General features: G+C 36.6%; 1 protein-coding gene across 1 annotated transcript in view; it reads right to left on the reverse strand.

Moving 5' to 3' along the window:
• The window catches only part of EPHA6 (EPH receptor A6), a 795,505-nt gene that overhangs the window by 442,025 nt on the left and 335,424 nt on the right, over nt 1-18,056 (reverse strand). The window contains 1 exon segment of the mRNA XM_040980604.1: nt 17,424-17,759. Coding sequence (XP_040836538.1) covers nt 17,424-17,759 — 336 coding nt within the window.

Below are 18,056 nucleotides of genomic sequence, written 5' to 3' on the forward strand. Positions count from 1 at the left end.
TGGCAGCTCTTTAGGGGAGTGAACCAGTAGACAGAATGGTGGAATCTCTTCCTCTTTCAGTTCTCCACCCTTTCATTTAAATAAAACTTTTTAAAAAAATCTGCCACAAAACAGTAAAGCAACCTAACAAAGCCTTGTATTTTCAAAGCACTTACTTATAAGAATGATCAGTAGGCTCTCACAGTGTCTTGAAATGCACTCAAATCCACATCATGAAGAATCCTGTCTGATATATTGTCACTGCTCTTTCCCTCCCTTTAATAATTGTGAGCAGTCATGCATATTACTTCTGCAGTATATAAGAAAGGCAAGTTGAAGCACAGAAGTTGCATGATAAATTTTAAAACCGGAAATAAGTAAAATGGCATAAGTATAATGTTCTTACTGCCTGCAAATAGTGAAGACACAGAGAGTACTGATCTCTGTCATCTTCTGTCTCCTGAAACACAACTTGAATTTGCTCTTTTCTCTTAAACAATTTAACACTTACACTGGCAGCAGAAATATTTTTTTCATAAGATATATCTGATGCCAAGCTAAAAGAAACCAGAGTTTTTAAAAGATACCAGAGAATTCAAAATTATTAGAATTCTTTGAAATAGGAGAAAAAATAAAAATTATGTGAAGAATCTCTAAGTACATCCTTGTTGATGATTAATACCTATATCCACATTCTCCAGAGACTCTTATAACTTTATGAAAAATATTCCTTAAAATTAAAATGAGCAGTTAGGGTAAGAAAATTCAGGTCATGGAAAATTGCTTATTTTAGGAAGTAATTTTGCATACCAGTTAGTTTATATTTGAATATTTAGCAATTAGATTTTAAAATAGAGCTTATTCTTTTATATCCATAGTTTAGATTTGGTAAAAGGGATAATAAAAATAGTAGTTGTACCTTTTAAATATTCAAAACTTCTCAGTACACTAAATATTTATCCTTAGAAACACAGAATGAGGATCCTAATTCCCACTTTCAGGAATCTCTGCAATTCCTGTGCTCTACTCAGGTTGTTAATGAAGAATAATAAAATGCTTTAATATATCAAATTACAAATTAGGGTTTAACTATTAAACTTTTCACTATACAGTCTAAACTCCCAGGAAGTAGTGAATCGTTTACTGTTTATATAAGGCCTTGAAACAGAATCTTAAAATGGAGGAGGATATTCTTTTACATGAGCATTTTAAAGGAGAAAGTAACAAATACATTAAAGATTTAGTGATTTTTCAAAACATCAAAATGAGCTATGGTATAAATATGTGAGAGGTCTTCAAAAACATCATGGAAAATGCATGTCATTAAAAAAAAAAAGCTAAATGGGGCCTGGTGTGGTGGCCTAGCTGCTCAAGTCCTTGCCTTGAATGCACTGCGATCCCATATGGGCACCGGTTCTAATCCTGCTTGTGGCCTGGGGACTCTGCACCAATGTGGGAGACCTGGGAGAGCTCCTGGTTCCTGGCTTTGGATCGACTCAGCACTGCCCATTGTGGTCACTTAGGGAGTGCATCAATGGATGGAAGATCTTCCTCTCTGTCTCTCCTTCTCTTTCTATATATCTGACTTTGTAATAAAAATAAATAAATCTTTTTAAAATCCTGAATGATTTCAAGTTATTTGTCTCACTTTTCTATTCCATTTACATAAATTTTTTTTACATCTATTTTATCCTCCTTGTAATACTTATTCTCTCTGATGAAAAATTATGTAAGAAATAAGTAGGGAAAATTATAATTATTTTGAAGACAAATAGCTATTTCTGTCTTAAGTACTCCACAGAAGTGATGAGGAATGAAGACAGACAGTGGAGCACAAAGGTATTGCTAACGTGAGTCTATCAGTACATCAAAATAATCAGAATTTCACTAAAAAAATTAACAGACTTTCAGTTTATTTTTATTGTTTACTTTAATCTTTTATTGCTATAAGCATTGTTAGCTGCCTCTCAGAATAAATGTGTGGTCAGGCAGGAGGCTTTCTTTCACAAAAATAGCTAAGTGAAATGTCAACATTCACACCCTGTCATATTAATATTTAATCACATATTACTTGATACATTTTAAGGAGTTGTATACTAACCAGTAACAGGTGCTAAATGCTTGAAATACATATTGAGCCAGATACTATATATCTCCAGATACTATATATCTAATTAGTTCTTTTTTACTTAGTAAGTTTTCACTTTCATATCTTAAAGAATGAAAGGCTGTGGGAGAGCCTACAGAATTGTATCATACAGTAATAAAACGAATTAAATTTTTTTTTAAAAAAAGGAATGAAAGGCTGATTCCTAGCAGGTACAATATTTCCAATGTGAATCTTTTACTACAGGACACAAAGCAGTGTATCTGGTATGTCTTAGACACTGAAAAAAACATTTGCAGAACTAAACGGGGCATCGGTGGCATTACTACATTGTAAAACGTTCTGAGAGGCAAGCTTCATGAGCTGTGCTTTGTGCAGGTGTACAGCTTCTCCAAGTCACTTAGGGTTAAATATCCAGCTATTGTCACCTTGAAATTCTTAATTTTTTCCTTTTGTACCTATATTTTGTTATGTGAACTCTAATGAGACAACAGAACATGGCTCAAAAGAAGTTCAATCTCTGGGTAAGGTCTAGCCTCTGAATATACTACCATATGCATAAAATGGCTTCTCCCTGACGGATTTCCCAACTCTCAGCCATAAAGGGTTTCTGTCTCTAGGTCTGTCCCATGATTTGTGTCATAGTTACCTTGGGTTATATAAGTATGTGGGACTCAGTAAAGAGAGGAATACATTCCTGGGCTTGCAATGTCTTCAGCAGATATAACCTTCAAGAAAAACCCAAATTGGGTCTGCTGGCTCTGAAACTGGCTCTGTGTGTGTGCTGAGCTGTCATATCTTCATGTGTAGAAGCCATGCACCCAATCCATGCAATCATTTAGCAGATACTTGTTGGCTTTAAATACTTCCACTTGTGGATTTCACCACTATTAAATTGAGATGTAAAATAGAGACAGGAGGCAGGGCCCTGGGACATTGGACATGTTCCCTTCTCCAGCTCAAGTAGCCTTTGATACACAGGATTCTCTTTGAGCAGCCTCCGTGCGGGGTAGAGTGAGTGCACTCCCTTCTTTCCAGTCTTTCTAAGTATGGATTACATTTTCTGTTTTTATTCTACTCAAGTGAAACACTCTTGGAGGCAGGAGGTTGTAAATAGTAGTAGCCACTAAAAAATAATTTTATATTTCAATAGTTCTGTAAATGAGCTTAATATTATTTTAATTGAATTCAAAACTGACTTGAGTATTACAGGGGTAAATGGTAAAATCTGTGCTAATAATTTCAATTTTAATTTTTTATCACTTAGAACATTAAGTGGCAATAAAAAGCACCATGACAAGGTGAGAATGAAAGCAAAATCACAGAAGGAAAGAGTTTTACATCTTAGTACGTTTTATACTGCTGCTTCCTGCTTTTTCACAAATTGCTGTTACACATCACAAGTTATGCAGCTGGGAACTGTCTGTTTTAGAATTAAATCCAAATAGAAAAGTGCTATGGAATATATGGATAAAAAAAAAAAACCTGTTTGATCTAAAGGTACTGCACAGCATTTCAGTTTGATGAAAAGGTCAATGATTAGTTTTCAGTCCTGAGCTTATTAAGAATTAAGAATCATCATATTTAAAATAAGTACCAATTTTTTAAGCCAACTCTCTGCCTATGGCCTGAGAATTAGCAGAGAATATCCCAAGTTTTTGGTACCCTGAACCCAAATGGACGATTCATAAGAAGCTCCTAGCTCCAGATCCGCTCAGCTCTGCTCATTATGGCCATTTGGGGAGCGATCCAGAAGATGAACTATCTTCTGTTTCTATCACTCCCTCTGTCTATAAATTAGTCTTTTAAATTAAAATATATAAAACTTAAAGAAATAATGTAAACCCACCTGTAAATAATGATAAGAATAATCTAGTTTTATTTATATAGATTGGCATACACTTATTCATATTTACATCAAAGTAAGAGATTTATGGAGGATATATATTTTTAAAGGTTAACATTAACCATATGTTAATCAGCTACGTAAATCACTGATCCAAATAAATCGATTTGCTTTGTAGGTAGAGTTTTGTTAAGAAAATCAAACCGACAGTTTCAAAACGAAAGACTTAATTGCAACTGGACTAAGCAGTTTGCTAGACATTTGACTAAACATAAAGCAGAGCCTTTTATTGTACTGGCTGTAGATGGTGCAGAATATGGCCACATACATTTGTCTTCAATCCAGTTAAGCATCTGATAACTAGATTTATTTTTAAAGAATCTAAAACATTTTGGCATTTGTAGAGCCATAGTTGCCAGTGGCTTTGCTCTCTTCCATGACCATTGGGGTCTGGGGATTCATTCTGGGGTCTATTGAAGTGATTCTGAGAGCGAGCACATGTTTCTGTCCCAAGAGTAAGCGGAGGAGAGAAAGGTCCCAGGCTAGTGTGGTATTCTCCATGGGCCATGCCTGGGGTTTCATGCACACACCTGTGTCCCAGAGGAGTGGAGAGGTAAGGTCCAGACCTGCTTACACATGTGCCAGAGGACTGGGTCTGGGAAATTGTCAATGATCTTGGGTCTCTGGTGGAGGCAAAGTGCCAGGCCAGCATTTCACATCACCAGAACACTGGGCTTGGGAAGACTGGCCTGGGGAACCCATGTGCTCCAGGGCACAAGGACTATGGATTGCTCAGGGAAGGATGTGTAGGAATGTGTGGGAAGGAGGACTGCTGAGGGTCTCTGTTGCAGGAGAGGAATGACTTCTGGGGGATATACTTGCAGGGAAGTGAGGGGGCTGAGAATGAGCAGTTTGCAGGGAGGAAGTACAAGAACCTTTCTGGGTCAGACTGATGCACCTGCCCAAGTGGGAGACCTGAGTTGGACTAGTTAGCATAAGTCACCATTGACTACCACCCACCAATGCACAAAGAAGCCAGGACTGGGGGCTATCTGGCAGCGCTAGATTACAGTACCCATAAATGAGTCAGAACAAGGAACAGGACATTTTATGCTGGTCTATAACACTAACTACCATATGAAAGAACCATGTCTGGGGGCAGTCTTTATGGGGGCTATGTAGGTCCACCCCCATGGAACTGCAATATCTGTTGGTTAGCTGAAATAACAGCTGAGGGTGGTGACAAGCTGAACTAGGCATGACCACGGAATCCCCCTACACTCATAGGCACTAGGGTTGGGAACAGTCCAGGCTGGCCCAGGCTGCAGCACCCACAGTTACACCCAAGTATACGGTGTACATTGGGCTGGAATGCAACATCCACCAATGCATACAAAGGCCAGGATGGAGGGGGCAGACTAGTTAATACAGGCTAAAAAATACACATGCAGTCATTCTTTTTGTTATTTTCCAGATTAGACTTGTCTGAATCTAAGCTCTAATATTTTTATGTCAATTACCCAGAATAGTCTTCATTTATATTTAGTCTGAGTTCTCAAGTTGTGATTTGCTCAAGTACCACGTTCTCAAGGAAGCATTTTTTTTTTTAATTTTGGTGTAAAACAATGATCTCCTGTCATTTAAAATCTATTTTGCTGCATAATTAAATTTACAAACATTTACATTTAAAAAAAATTAAATTTACAAAATGTATGAAATAATAATATATAGTTTCCATATAAATAAGGTGATGACCTTATTTCTCCTATTAGCATTTCATATGAACATATTTATCATAATTAATGAACTAAAATTATCTTCCCCATTCTTCACTACCCAAACTCCTTTCATTCCTCCATGCCACCCAGACTGTACTATTCAATATTTTTGTTCATGTTGAGAACATATTCAACATTTTTTTCATTCCCAGAAATTAGGGAGAGCGCCATACATGCTATACTGTGTCTGTTATTTGACTCAGTCTGGTGCTCTCCAGGTTCATTAATTTTGCAGGAAAAAATCCTCCAAATTTTCATTTTTCCTAGTGGAATAATATTTTGCTTTTAAAAAAAACCATTCAGCTCTCTCGGTGGCATGCTTCCATTGCTCTGGCACTCTCTCGGCTTTCCCAGGACAGAAAGCTGGTGGCTAATATTAAGCAGCGTACTAAGATGACCATAACCACATCCTTTGAATACATTCACTAACTGTGATAGACACAGGAAAGCAGCAGACACAATGGTGTGGTGTTGCAGTGACTGATACCCCAGCAACATTCAGAGTCACGATCTAAACTCCACCAGCAGCAGGAATTCCACAAGCAGCAAGGCAAAAAGGGATGTTTACTGGGAGTTCTGGAGCTAAACTCAGACTGGTCAGACTGGTCAGACTGGTCAGACTGCTGGTCTGTTTGACTTGACCAGGAGCAGAGACAGAGCAGCAGGTTTCAGACGGGCAGTGCAGAAACAGGGTGAATTTTACAACCCAGTCCACCCCAGAAGAGCCGAATTGGGTGCCATTTTGTACAGTGTGGAAAAACTTTTAAGACTGCAGGGACAGCAGTAAGCTGTGCATGTACTGAGCTGGGAGTGAACTCACTGAACTCGATGTTGCAGTGGTCCAAGAGGAAAGTAATACTGACTTGGGCATTGTACAGGTCAAAATAGGTTCATGTGGCCCTCAGACTTAACGGCCATGTTCCAGCAAGATCAGTACCAACAACAACTAATCTGTATAGGACACCTGGTGTCTCCCTAATCCTGGGACCTGCTCCAACTGGAAGTGGAAGAAAGGTTGTCCAGACAAGGTGCAGCCTCAGCATGATAACACAGGAGGTAGAGACTGGTGAGTCAGGAATTGGGGCTACGGAGATGATGGTGTAAATGTAACATAAGAACCCAGACCTGGAACTCACTGGAGGGAGTGGCACAAGTGACTGCAAACAAAGAACCTTGTACCAACTGCAATAAGTAAAATAAACTGTAGATCTATGGGTTACAGAGCATAGAAACCTGCCCCAAGGAAAAGACTCTGATAACCAGAAATACAATGATCAAGAGTAAAAAGATAGTGGCACAATGAATATTACTGAAGACTGCCCTGCAAAGGAGCAAAAAACTTTGCCACCCTAAGAGTTAACTGAGGAAGACATCGAGAAGATGGGGGATAGAGAATTTAAAACTGTTGTTATAAAACTTCTTATCAACAATGAGAAGTACATAAAGCAGGCAGTCTAGGAATTTGAGGAATCTGTTACACAGCAAATAACAGCAGTGAATCAAAGGAAAGCTGATACATCAGAAATGAAGAATGAAGGATGCAGAAGAGAGAATCTCAGAATTAGAAGATATTTCTGGTCACTGGGGAAAACAAAGAAAAAGCTGGAAGCAGAGCTGGGTCAAGCTAAAAAAAAAATTATTCAATAATTGAAAGGCACTGTTAAAAGGCCAAATATAAGAGTTATGGGAGTCCCAAAAGGTGCAGAAAGAGAAACTGGAATTAAAAATGTATTCAATGAAATAATAAAGGAGAATTTCCCTAATCTAGAGAAAGAATTGGGAAACAACATCCAGGAGGGGCACAGAACTCCCAGCAGAATTGACCAAAAGCGATCTTCACCAAGATACATGATAACTAAGCTCTCTTCAATCCAACATAAGGAAAAGATCCCTAAAAATGCACTTGAAAAAAAATCAACTCACATATAAAGGATCGTCAATTAAACTCACAGGAGACATCTCACAGGAAACTCTACAGACCAGAAGAGAATAGAGTGACATATTCCAGATTCTAAAAGCAAAAAATTGTCAGCCCAGGATAAGGTAACCAGCAAAACATTCCTTTGTCTTTGAAAATGAAATAAAAATCTTCCACAGTAAAGAAAAATTAAAACGGCATGCCTCCTGTGACTGCTCCATTGACATTCCAACAATTGAGGTACAAAACTGTTATAGGAGGGGTGTGCAGAGAAATCTTCAATACCTTGGTGAGGAGTACTTACTCCTTGTGTCCTACCTAGTAAGGTATGTGTGAGTCCATGCTGACCAAACTTTCCTTATTGTTCTATTCAACTTCATGGCATTGTAAATTTCTATTTTCCTTCCTGTTGTTGATTTTGTATTGTGATTTTTCATTTAAGGAGGTATATAGTAACTGTAATGGAGACTGTCATATCCAGACGTGAGGATACCATGTAGTATGCATCTTTACTTCTAGACCAAAGATGGACTCCCAATGAAACTGGTTATTATGTCTTGACAATAGGAACCTGGACTCTGCCATTGTCCATGCCTGCAATGATGGACATATGACTGTGTATGAAGAAGTATAGTATAGTATTGTATAGTATAGTATAGTATAGTATAGTATAGTATGGTATAGTATAGTATAGTAATATAGGGGAACTCAGTGAGGGAGGAGGGAAGAGCAGAGAGAGTGTGGGAAATCCCAGGGCCTACGGAACTGTATCATAAAATGATAATAATAAAAATGAAGGCTATGAAATAAAAATAAAATAAATATAAGCAAATAAATTGAAAAAAAAAATACATGAGGTCAAAGAAACTACACTTCCTCTTCTCCCAAGTAAGCCATAAAACCTAGATACACCAATCTGACTTTCTCCTGCCCTTCTGAGTGAGAGTTGAAAACAGGAACAAGCACCATGACACTTCATATGAGCAATGGTTCAATCCTGGTGTCCCACTTGCAGTCTAGCTTACAGATGATGCACCTGGGAAAATAGCAAAGAACAGTCCAGGTACTTGGAGCCCTGCCACCATGTGGAAGATGAGGAAAAGAGCCTGTCTCCTGGCTTTGGCTTGGCCAGCCACAAGCTATTGCGGCTGTTTGCGGAGTGAAGCAGTGGATGCAAGAGCTACTTTATCTATCTGTCCCAGTTTAACTTCCTGTAACTTTGCCTTTTTTTTAATAAAAGATTTATTTATTTTTATTGGAAAGGCAGATATACAGAGAGGAGAGGAGGGGACACAGAGTGGAAGGTCTTCCATCAATGGTTCACTCCCTAAGCGGCTGCAACAGCTGGAGCTGAGCCAATCTGAAGCCAGGAGCCAGGAGCTTCTGGATCTACCATGTGGCTGCAGGGTCCCAATTCTTTGTACCGTCCTCGACTACATTCCCAGGCCACAGGGATGGAGTTGGACGGGAAGCAGAACCACCGGAATTAGAACCGGCACCTGTATGGGATCCTGGCACACTCAAGGCCAGGACGTTACCTGCTATACTATCGTGCCGGGCCCCAATGTGCCTTTCAAGTAAGTAAAATAATATTCTCTTAAAAATTACAAATAACGTAGTTAAAAACACAATAATGCCGTACAACAAATTACAAAAAAAAAATCACACTCAGCTGACGAAAAATATTTTGGTTGGTCCTGTTTGGGCTAGTTTGAACAGTGCTGCAGTAAATATGGTGGATCAGCTATCTGATAAAATGATTACTTTTTTCTTTTTTCTTTTTTTTTCTTTCTCTTTCTCTCCTGTCCTTCCTTCACTCCCCTTCCTCTGCTTTGTTTCCTACCTTCCTTTCTTTGAAACTGGTATTACTGTTTGTTGACTTCTTTCACCTTTTGTTGTACAGCACGTGAAGAGCAGCTTAAAACCAACCAGTGGTGTCCTTCCGATTCAGTGGCCTGGACAATGGGAAGCTGCTGAGCAGTGTTCATTAGTGAGCTGGGCACTCCACATTTCAACAGGGAACTACTGAATAGGCAGAAATGTCACGTGCACATCCCAATCTGCAATCTCAAGTGAACTAGCAGTAAAGTCAGGAGCTGGGGCAGTATATTCATTGTGTAATCCCTTCCTGACCACGGAAGGTCATAGCAGTGTCCTCTTCTTCCTTTTCATTCTCTTTCTGATCTCTGTGGAAGCCAAGATCAGGCATGGACTCCTGGAGCATACATGCACAGAACTTCCTGGATCAACATCCATCATATCTGACCCACACAGTAAAGTCCTTGGTTGTGGCATGCAATGGCAATGTCTGTATGGCACATTGGAAAATAATAATGCAGAGCAATTATACCCAGGTTCACAAGAAATTCCTTTGTCAGAGTTTGGTGGTCAACCCCAGTTTCATTAACTACCAGAAAATTGGCTCCCAGAAAGCTCTGAATCTGGCTGGTGAAAGTTCCAGATTTAAATCGGTTAGCAACAGATGTGGCTTCAGTCACAGAAATACAGCTCTCTGGTAAGTGTTCCCAGAATATATGACTCTGATACCAAGAATTTTCAATGGAAACAATGGAACCTGTTTCTCAAAGAGGCTTCTTCCAGGTCCTCTTCAGATTCATGATGTAGATGTCGTCACTCTACCGTTTATAGAGATACTGCTCCATTTGGATGTCAACATTATTGCCACCTATGTGGGTTCCTACTGCAATGAATTCGAGGACACCCTCCTCCTACATTTGTAGAATAGTAAGAGCTCCAGACAACAAGACAGCTTTCTTTTAAGTTTTCTTGGGGATTACAAACAACATGATCAGAATCTTTGCTGGGGACTGTGGAAAGGATACAATGATTCATACCTATCTATATCTATATCTATATATCTAAACTCTATCTATCTATCTATCTATCTATCTATCTATCTATCTATCTATCTATCTATCTATCTATTCAGTAGTAGGATTACCAGATCAAATGGCAGTTTTACTTCTAGATTTTAGAGGAAATTTTCATACTATTTTCCATAGTGAAGTCATTAATTTGCATTTTTACCAATAGAGTGTAAGAATTCGTTCTCAACATCTTTGGAAATGTTTGTTATTTTCTTTTTGATAATAGCCATTCTGGCAGAGGTAAGATAATATGTCATTGTGTTTTTGAATTGCTTTTTTTTTTTTTTCTGCTAATGACACTGAGCTTTTTTTTTTTTGGTGGTATGTACTATTAGTTAAATATGAATCAAAGATATAAGAGGTAAGTCATGAAACTATGAAACTGCTGGAATAAAACAGGGGAAACAATTCAGGATATAAGGGTAGGTGGTGATTTCTTATATAAAACCTGAAAAGTGCAGGTAACAAAAACAAAACAAGATGAATAGGATTCTATTAAACTCAGAGACTTCTGTACAGCAAAGGAACTAGGTGAAGACACATCTGACAGAACAGAAGAAGATATATGCAAGCTATTTATATAACAAAGGATTACGATCCAGAATATATCAGCACCTCAAAAGCTCAAGAAAAGTCAACCAATCCAGTTCAGAAATAGACAAAGTACTTAAACAGTTCTCAAAAGAAGAAATACAAGTCTGCTTAGTTCTTCACAGCACATTTCAGTATTTGACATTAAAATAGGTCTATGAAAGCAGTGTCACTGCTAACAATGTTTATTCTTTTTCTGCTGTATCTCTATTGATACAGAACGTTGAAAAGTTCCTTGCATATAGTAATTATTTACTCAAAAATATTTTTGAATAAATGAGAGATCTTCCAGAAATTAATACAATCAAGTGAGATTAAGTTGCAAACAAAATAAATGAAGGCTTTTCTTAGTCAAACAGCATCACTCTTTCTTTCAGAAAGCCTGTGCATCGACTAGAAAGATAAATTGTTAAAATAATGACTATAGCCCAGTGAGATAATAATGTGTGCAGCGTTATACACCTGTCTAGAAGAGCTGTTCAATATCTACTTCTGTGGATGAGGAGTTGTGTCACTAACAAGTTCTTAGTAGATCATTCACCAGGGTATAAGTTTTTTTCCTATTATCAAAAGATCTGCATCATAAAAATATGCTAGACTTGAGATTAATTTTTATTGCTCCAGATTAAAAAAAATAAGTTAAAACACAAATTCTTTCATAATTTAATATTTGGCTGGAAAATAAAATTATTTAGTAATAATTGATATTTCAATTATCTTCCATAAATAAAATATTCAGTTCACTATTGAGGGGAATTACACTTTTCCTGAGGTGGGAAAATTTCATACTTTAACACAGAGTAGATTTTGAATATGTAATTTATAAACAGTTTTGAAATCCAGTGAGGTTTGTGAAAGCTATTCACAGATAAAATATACTGAAACACAGAAATGAACAGGAAGGAATGTTTACTGTATCTCAAATTGTCTACTGTAGCAGTATGCAAAATGGTTGGCATTGAAATAGGATGTATTTCCAAAATGCCATAAACTGTAAATCAGATAGACCTCTCTAGTTTATAAATACACGGAGACTTAAATTTATTTTCTATGTCAGTTCAATTAACTATTGCTGCCAAAGTAAATATACAAAATGTATAATCAAAATTTGAATGTAAGACAGATCTATGCAGAATCATCACTCAAGGGTTGAGGCAGGGCTTTTGAATGCCTATTTTGAAAAAACAATGCATTGGACAACTTGCTTTTGACAATAATGTCTTTAGAGAACCTTTAGCAAATATCAGCAGAATTGGTTTGTAATTTGGCCCATATTTCACTTTGGACATGGTTCTTCAAGATTGTTTCACTTGTCAGAATACCTATAAACACAATTTGTTCCAGGTTGATTATCCATGCTTAACATATTCCTTTGCTGTTTTTTTCTTGAATAATTACTTTTGACTGAACTACACACCCTAGCTTTTTCTAGCATGAACCAAAGATTGAAATTAAATATTTTCTAGGTGTTGCTTTCTTGCTCTGTTCTTTAAATGAAACACCATTCAAGAACATTTAAATAAACTATGGTGACAGAAGGTTGCTTATTTAGCACAGATGAATTGTAGAAGTTAATAAAGATTTATCGCAAAGCAGCTGTGAAATTTATATTTCTAATACTATAATTTGTGAAATTGATTTTTTACATGTGTTTAATTGTAAGCATACATCAAATAATTCATGGTTGTTTAATATGATAGCCATAAGGGCCCCCAAATGTGAGAAAAAAATACAATCAGGTACATCAAAGAGGATAAATCAACATAAATCCTTCTGTTTTCATGTTTCAAATTGTATATACATAGAATATTAAGAACATGATTCAAGCAAGTTTCCATACTATTGACCCATAACATTTTATTTCCACACTCACACATGTGCTACCTGAGCAATGTTAATGTTCTAATGATTTTTTTCTTTCAATGTATAGTTCTGGTAAAATATCAGACTCTTTTGTTAAATAGCTGTTTCTCTTAGTAAATCCAACTGCCTTTGGATGTGTACTCTAGTTTTCGACTTTTAGGTGAACTCTTAGCTCATTCTCCAAATTCACATATTTGACATGCTATTTGATCTGGACAACCAATCCTTGTCCTCAGATCTGAAGAACAAAGGGTCTCAGAGTAGTCTGAAATTGTCCTAACTAATCATGATTGTAAAGAAATAGATGCAAAATTTTTTGTTACTAGTTGCCTCCACCAGACTTTCAGATAAATCCACAGTGCATGGATAACTTTTCCACTTTAAGATATGTAAACTACAGATAAGGAAAACATTAGTTTTATCTTCTCAGTTCCATTGTGCGATTAGATAATTTTGGGAAGTAACTCTCAAGCTACTTGAAATAAAATTGCCAAAGAAACATCAAGTGGAATTATGGGAAATCCTACCTCTGTTTCTAGTAGTAAAATGATCTTATAAAAAGTTAATATATAATGCACTTTAGTTCTGAGCCCAAAATTTATACTCTATTAAAAAATTTCTATAAACTTGCTAAAATTCAACTTCGGGCTCTGATTCCTTTGGAAAGAATAACTTACAAATCCACATATTACATTTTCCTGGAATATTCGTGGTTTCATTTATGTGATTTCCATTGATGCCTTCTTGGCATCACTCAACATTATTTCATGGGGCCAGTATGTGTGTTGAGTGTTGTGTCCCTAACCTTGAGATGAGAAACTATCATGCCATATGAGTGTGGGTTCCTGTGCTAGTACTCCATTCCCATCCCTACTTCCTGCTAAATCATTCCTGGGGAAACAATGAAGATGACTAACTCAAGTACATGGACCCCAACCACTAACTTGGGAAATGCGGATAGAATTCTAGTCTTGTGGCTTTGGAATGGTCCAGTCTTGAATAGACAAGCATATGGCAAATTTCTCTCTATCTCATGTTGTATCCAACAAAGTCAAACTGAGTTGATTATAATAAAAATATTCTTCAACAAAGACAGAGTTGTCGAGAATTGCTTAATGATATCATCCTTTCATATTACAGTTTTAATATGATCACTTCATCTTATTTCACATTTAAAACATTCTTTTGCATATACCAGTATATAATCAACCACCTTTTTAAAATATGAAAGATCATTTATATTCTTGCTAATATGTGTAAAATAGACTAAATTAACTCTTGCAATTCTAGCATGAAAGATTGATATATGCAAATATGATGTTATGATATGTATTGCCATATTGATAAGCTATTTTTTCTTATTTAAAAGTTTGAGAGACAGGGAAATTGGAGGGAGAGGCAGTATAAGATCTTCCATTTGATGGTTAACTTCCCAAATGCCTGCAACTGTGCAACTTGGTCAAGCCAAACCACAGCAACATTTTCCAAGTAAGTAGCATTTGCTGCCACCCAAAGATATTTAGCAGGGAGTTGAATGGGAAGTGTGGAGTCAGGAAATAGAGCAGGAATTCAAATATAGGATTTGAGTATCCCAGACATTGGCTTAACCTAATACATTCTAATACTCACCATTCCACAAATATTTACAGTAATACATAAATTTTGGCTCCTATTTAATTATTTTGCCCTATAGTTAAGGATGGTAATACTGGGTTGTGTTTCTTGATCAAGTAATAGCAATAAATATCTGAGATGAACATGCAGAGGTGTGCATTGTGACAGAGAAATTCAAGAAGATTCATGAATCCCCTTACCCCCAGGACCTCCTACACTGTGCCATGTCAGAATCCTGTTTTCAGTCTGGCCTACTTGGCTTCTGATTCCAATTTTCTACTAATGCAATCTTAGACGAGGTACATGGTGGTTCAATGGCTCTTGCCTCTGCAACCCCAAACTGAAGACAGACATTAACTTCTGGGTTCCTGGATAAAGCCGGAACCAATCCTGACTGTTGTGGTCATTAGCTGGGGGTGAAAAAGAAGATGGAGTACCTTTTTGAGGGCTGTTGCAAGCCAATCCTCTGCCAGCAGTGTTAGCATCCTACATGGGCGCCTGTTTGTAGGTTTGAATACTGGATATAGTTCTGATCCAGCTCCCTGATTCTGGACTGGGAAAGCAGAAGATGGCTCAGATCTTTGGGCCCCTACACCCATGTGGGAGACCCTAATAAAGCTCTTGCTCCTGTCCTATGTTCAATTCATCTCTGGCTGTTATGGTCACTTGGGGAATTTATCAGCAGATGGAAGATCTTTCTTCCTATCTCTCCTCTTTGTAAATCTGTCTTTCAAATTAAAATAAATAATTTTTTTTCTAAAAAGACATTTCTTTTTTTGTGTAGAAAAAAGTAAATAAGTAGTAAATAAATGGTAAATACAACCTGTTAAAGCAGAGAGGTATAAGACACCTTAGTTTGCTTTATTCTAACAATACATTAGACACAGTTTTTCGAGACAAAAGAAAACAGCATCAGGAATAAGGAAATAAGGGTTCACAACAATCAGCAAGAAAGAAAATTCTATGATGTAGAGCTATTTGTTAAATGAAGGGGAAAATTGTATAGTAAATACACAGACTGTGATTGCGAATACTATTTGCTTGGCTTTAGTTACTAGAGGCATTTCTGAGGAGTATTGGCAAACTGAATAAATAATTTTTTGAACAAAGAATTCATATGAATTTAATATCTTTACTAGAATGTTAGTTTTTTTCTTGTAGTTCATAGGAATATAATGTTACTAATGCTGCACTTAGATGTAGGTAAGGCACAAAGAAATTTGCAAAAATAAAAAATACAGGAATGTCCGGTATACCTCTACAAGACTTTCTAAATATTAACATATTCACAGCTTCAAACAAGAAAACCAGGAAAACATTGGCACAATCTACATAGCTTGTATATATGTGCAATACTGTACGATTTATCACATACACTGTTTCCTATCATCAACACAGGACTTATCTATAATTCATTCCCAGTGACACTGGCCTCTCCCCAAATCTCTAACCAATGGACAGCATCCACTTATTCTCCTTCTGTATAATATGCATGATATGTATGTGTAATCATAGTGTATGTCTCCTTCTGAGATGGCTTTTTATCTCAGCCTAGTGCCTCTGAGCTTCTTCCAGGTTGAGTGTATCATGTATCAATAGACCCTCCATTTATATTGCTAAATAGTATTTAAATATATTTAATATATTTTTAAGTAATACCAAATGCTATCTCAGTCTACATGTTCTAAGCTAAATTGTGCCCTTTATCCCAAATTCATACATCAGAGTCCTAACCCCCAGATAGAATTTTGGAGGTTGTGTCATTACCAAAGAATTCAGACAAAATGGGATCATATTAATAGACACTCAGCATGTAAGACTGACTTAAACATTATAAGAGATAATGAGATTAGACACAAAAGAAGAGCAACCTTTCAAAGAAGATACAATCCAAACTGGCCATTTGCAAGACAAGAACAGAGGCCTCAATATGAATCAAATTTGCCCACATAGAATTCTATCCTCAAGAGCTCCAAGATAATCCATGCTTTTAAGTCATTTAATCTTTGGTATCTGTAATGGCTGTCCCTAGCAAACTAAAACACTGGATAAGAATAGTTTTATTTATATAATTGGGTCTTATTAATATGTGCTCATCTGAATACTTTGTTTATAAGGCAATCACTCACATATAAATGTAATTATGAACACTTTTCTAAAGGAGTCTATTTTAAATTTTTATGGCATTTTCTGTAGGCAATATAATTACAGCATGGAGGAATTAAAGGGACTATATACTTATGGAAATTATCAGTGTGCCTTAATACATTGCAGTAAAATATTCTATAGTGCTACAAAGAGAATTTAAATGAATTTATCAAACCTTAAAAATATGACTTAAACACTTTTGATATACTCCACATACACATTTGCTGTTTCTTTTTTAGAGTGAATCAGATTTAACTAAGTTAGCTGTGATGCTTTTATGATACAGACATGAGTTATAACTGAAATAAATTCTTACCATTTGCCTATTTGATGTGGAAATCAGATGGCACCACAAATGGGGCAATTGAAATTCAATTCATTTAGCAATATTTTATGTGTGTCACATCCACTTGATAAGTAATATGGACTTACTCATTAGGAAATATAGCTACAGCAAACAGATACACATTATGCATTAGAAAGAGACATTTTTTGTCTTATTAACTAATACTGATAGAAAGCATTACTAAAAACATCTTTCTGCAACTTTGAAAAGGACAAAAGAAACAACCAGAAAATCTACTCTATATACTAGAAAACATCTCATCTCAAGTGAATATCAACTCATCAAGGACATTATGCATCAAAAGGACTTACGGGTCTGATTTGACAGAAAAGTATTATAACTTACCATCTTGATCTGTGGTCACTGTAATTGCTGTGAATGGCTTGGGAGAAAAACTCAATTCAGAAACTCCATTCATGGCTTCAATTTCGAAGGTGTAATTCACGTGAGACACAAAGTCAAGCACTATCACAGAATTGTTGATCAGGCCAGTGTGTCTTGGGATGAAGCGGAGGCCTCCACCACAGTCCTCACATTGACTGCTGTCTAAGCCACATTTCTTACAGATTATACTGTATGTGAGATCCTTTCTCCCTCCTGTGTCACTTGGTGGGCTCCATTCCAAAATAAGGGCTGTTTCATTGATGTTAAAAGCCACATTCCTAGGAGCTGAAGGTGGTCCTAGAGAAAAGCAATTAAAAAACAAATGTACATGTATAGGATAATCAAGCACAGTACTAGATGGAAAACTTTATAAAGAAATATGAAAAGTGGGGTGAGAGTGTGGGGGTAAATTTGACTGACAAGTTCTAGCTTTAACCTAGAAAAGAGTAAGTAATTCTAGGGTTCTAGGATGATTATAGATAATAGTATGTATATTTCTAAAACCAGGATTTGGAATGTTTTTACAAGAAACAAATGTTAAGGACTTGAGAGGATCAATGTACTTAGACTAATTGGACATAAAATTTATACATA

This window comes from Ochotona curzoniae, unplaced genomic scaffold (assembly GCF_017591425.1).
Source record: "Ochotona curzoniae isolate NIBS_2020 unplaced genomic scaffold, NIBS_Ocur_1.0 contig_3498, whole genome shotgun sequence".
Classification (NCBI taxonomy): Eukaryota; Metazoa; Chordata; class Mammalia; order Lagomorpha; family Ochotonidae; genus Ochotona; species Ochotona curzoniae.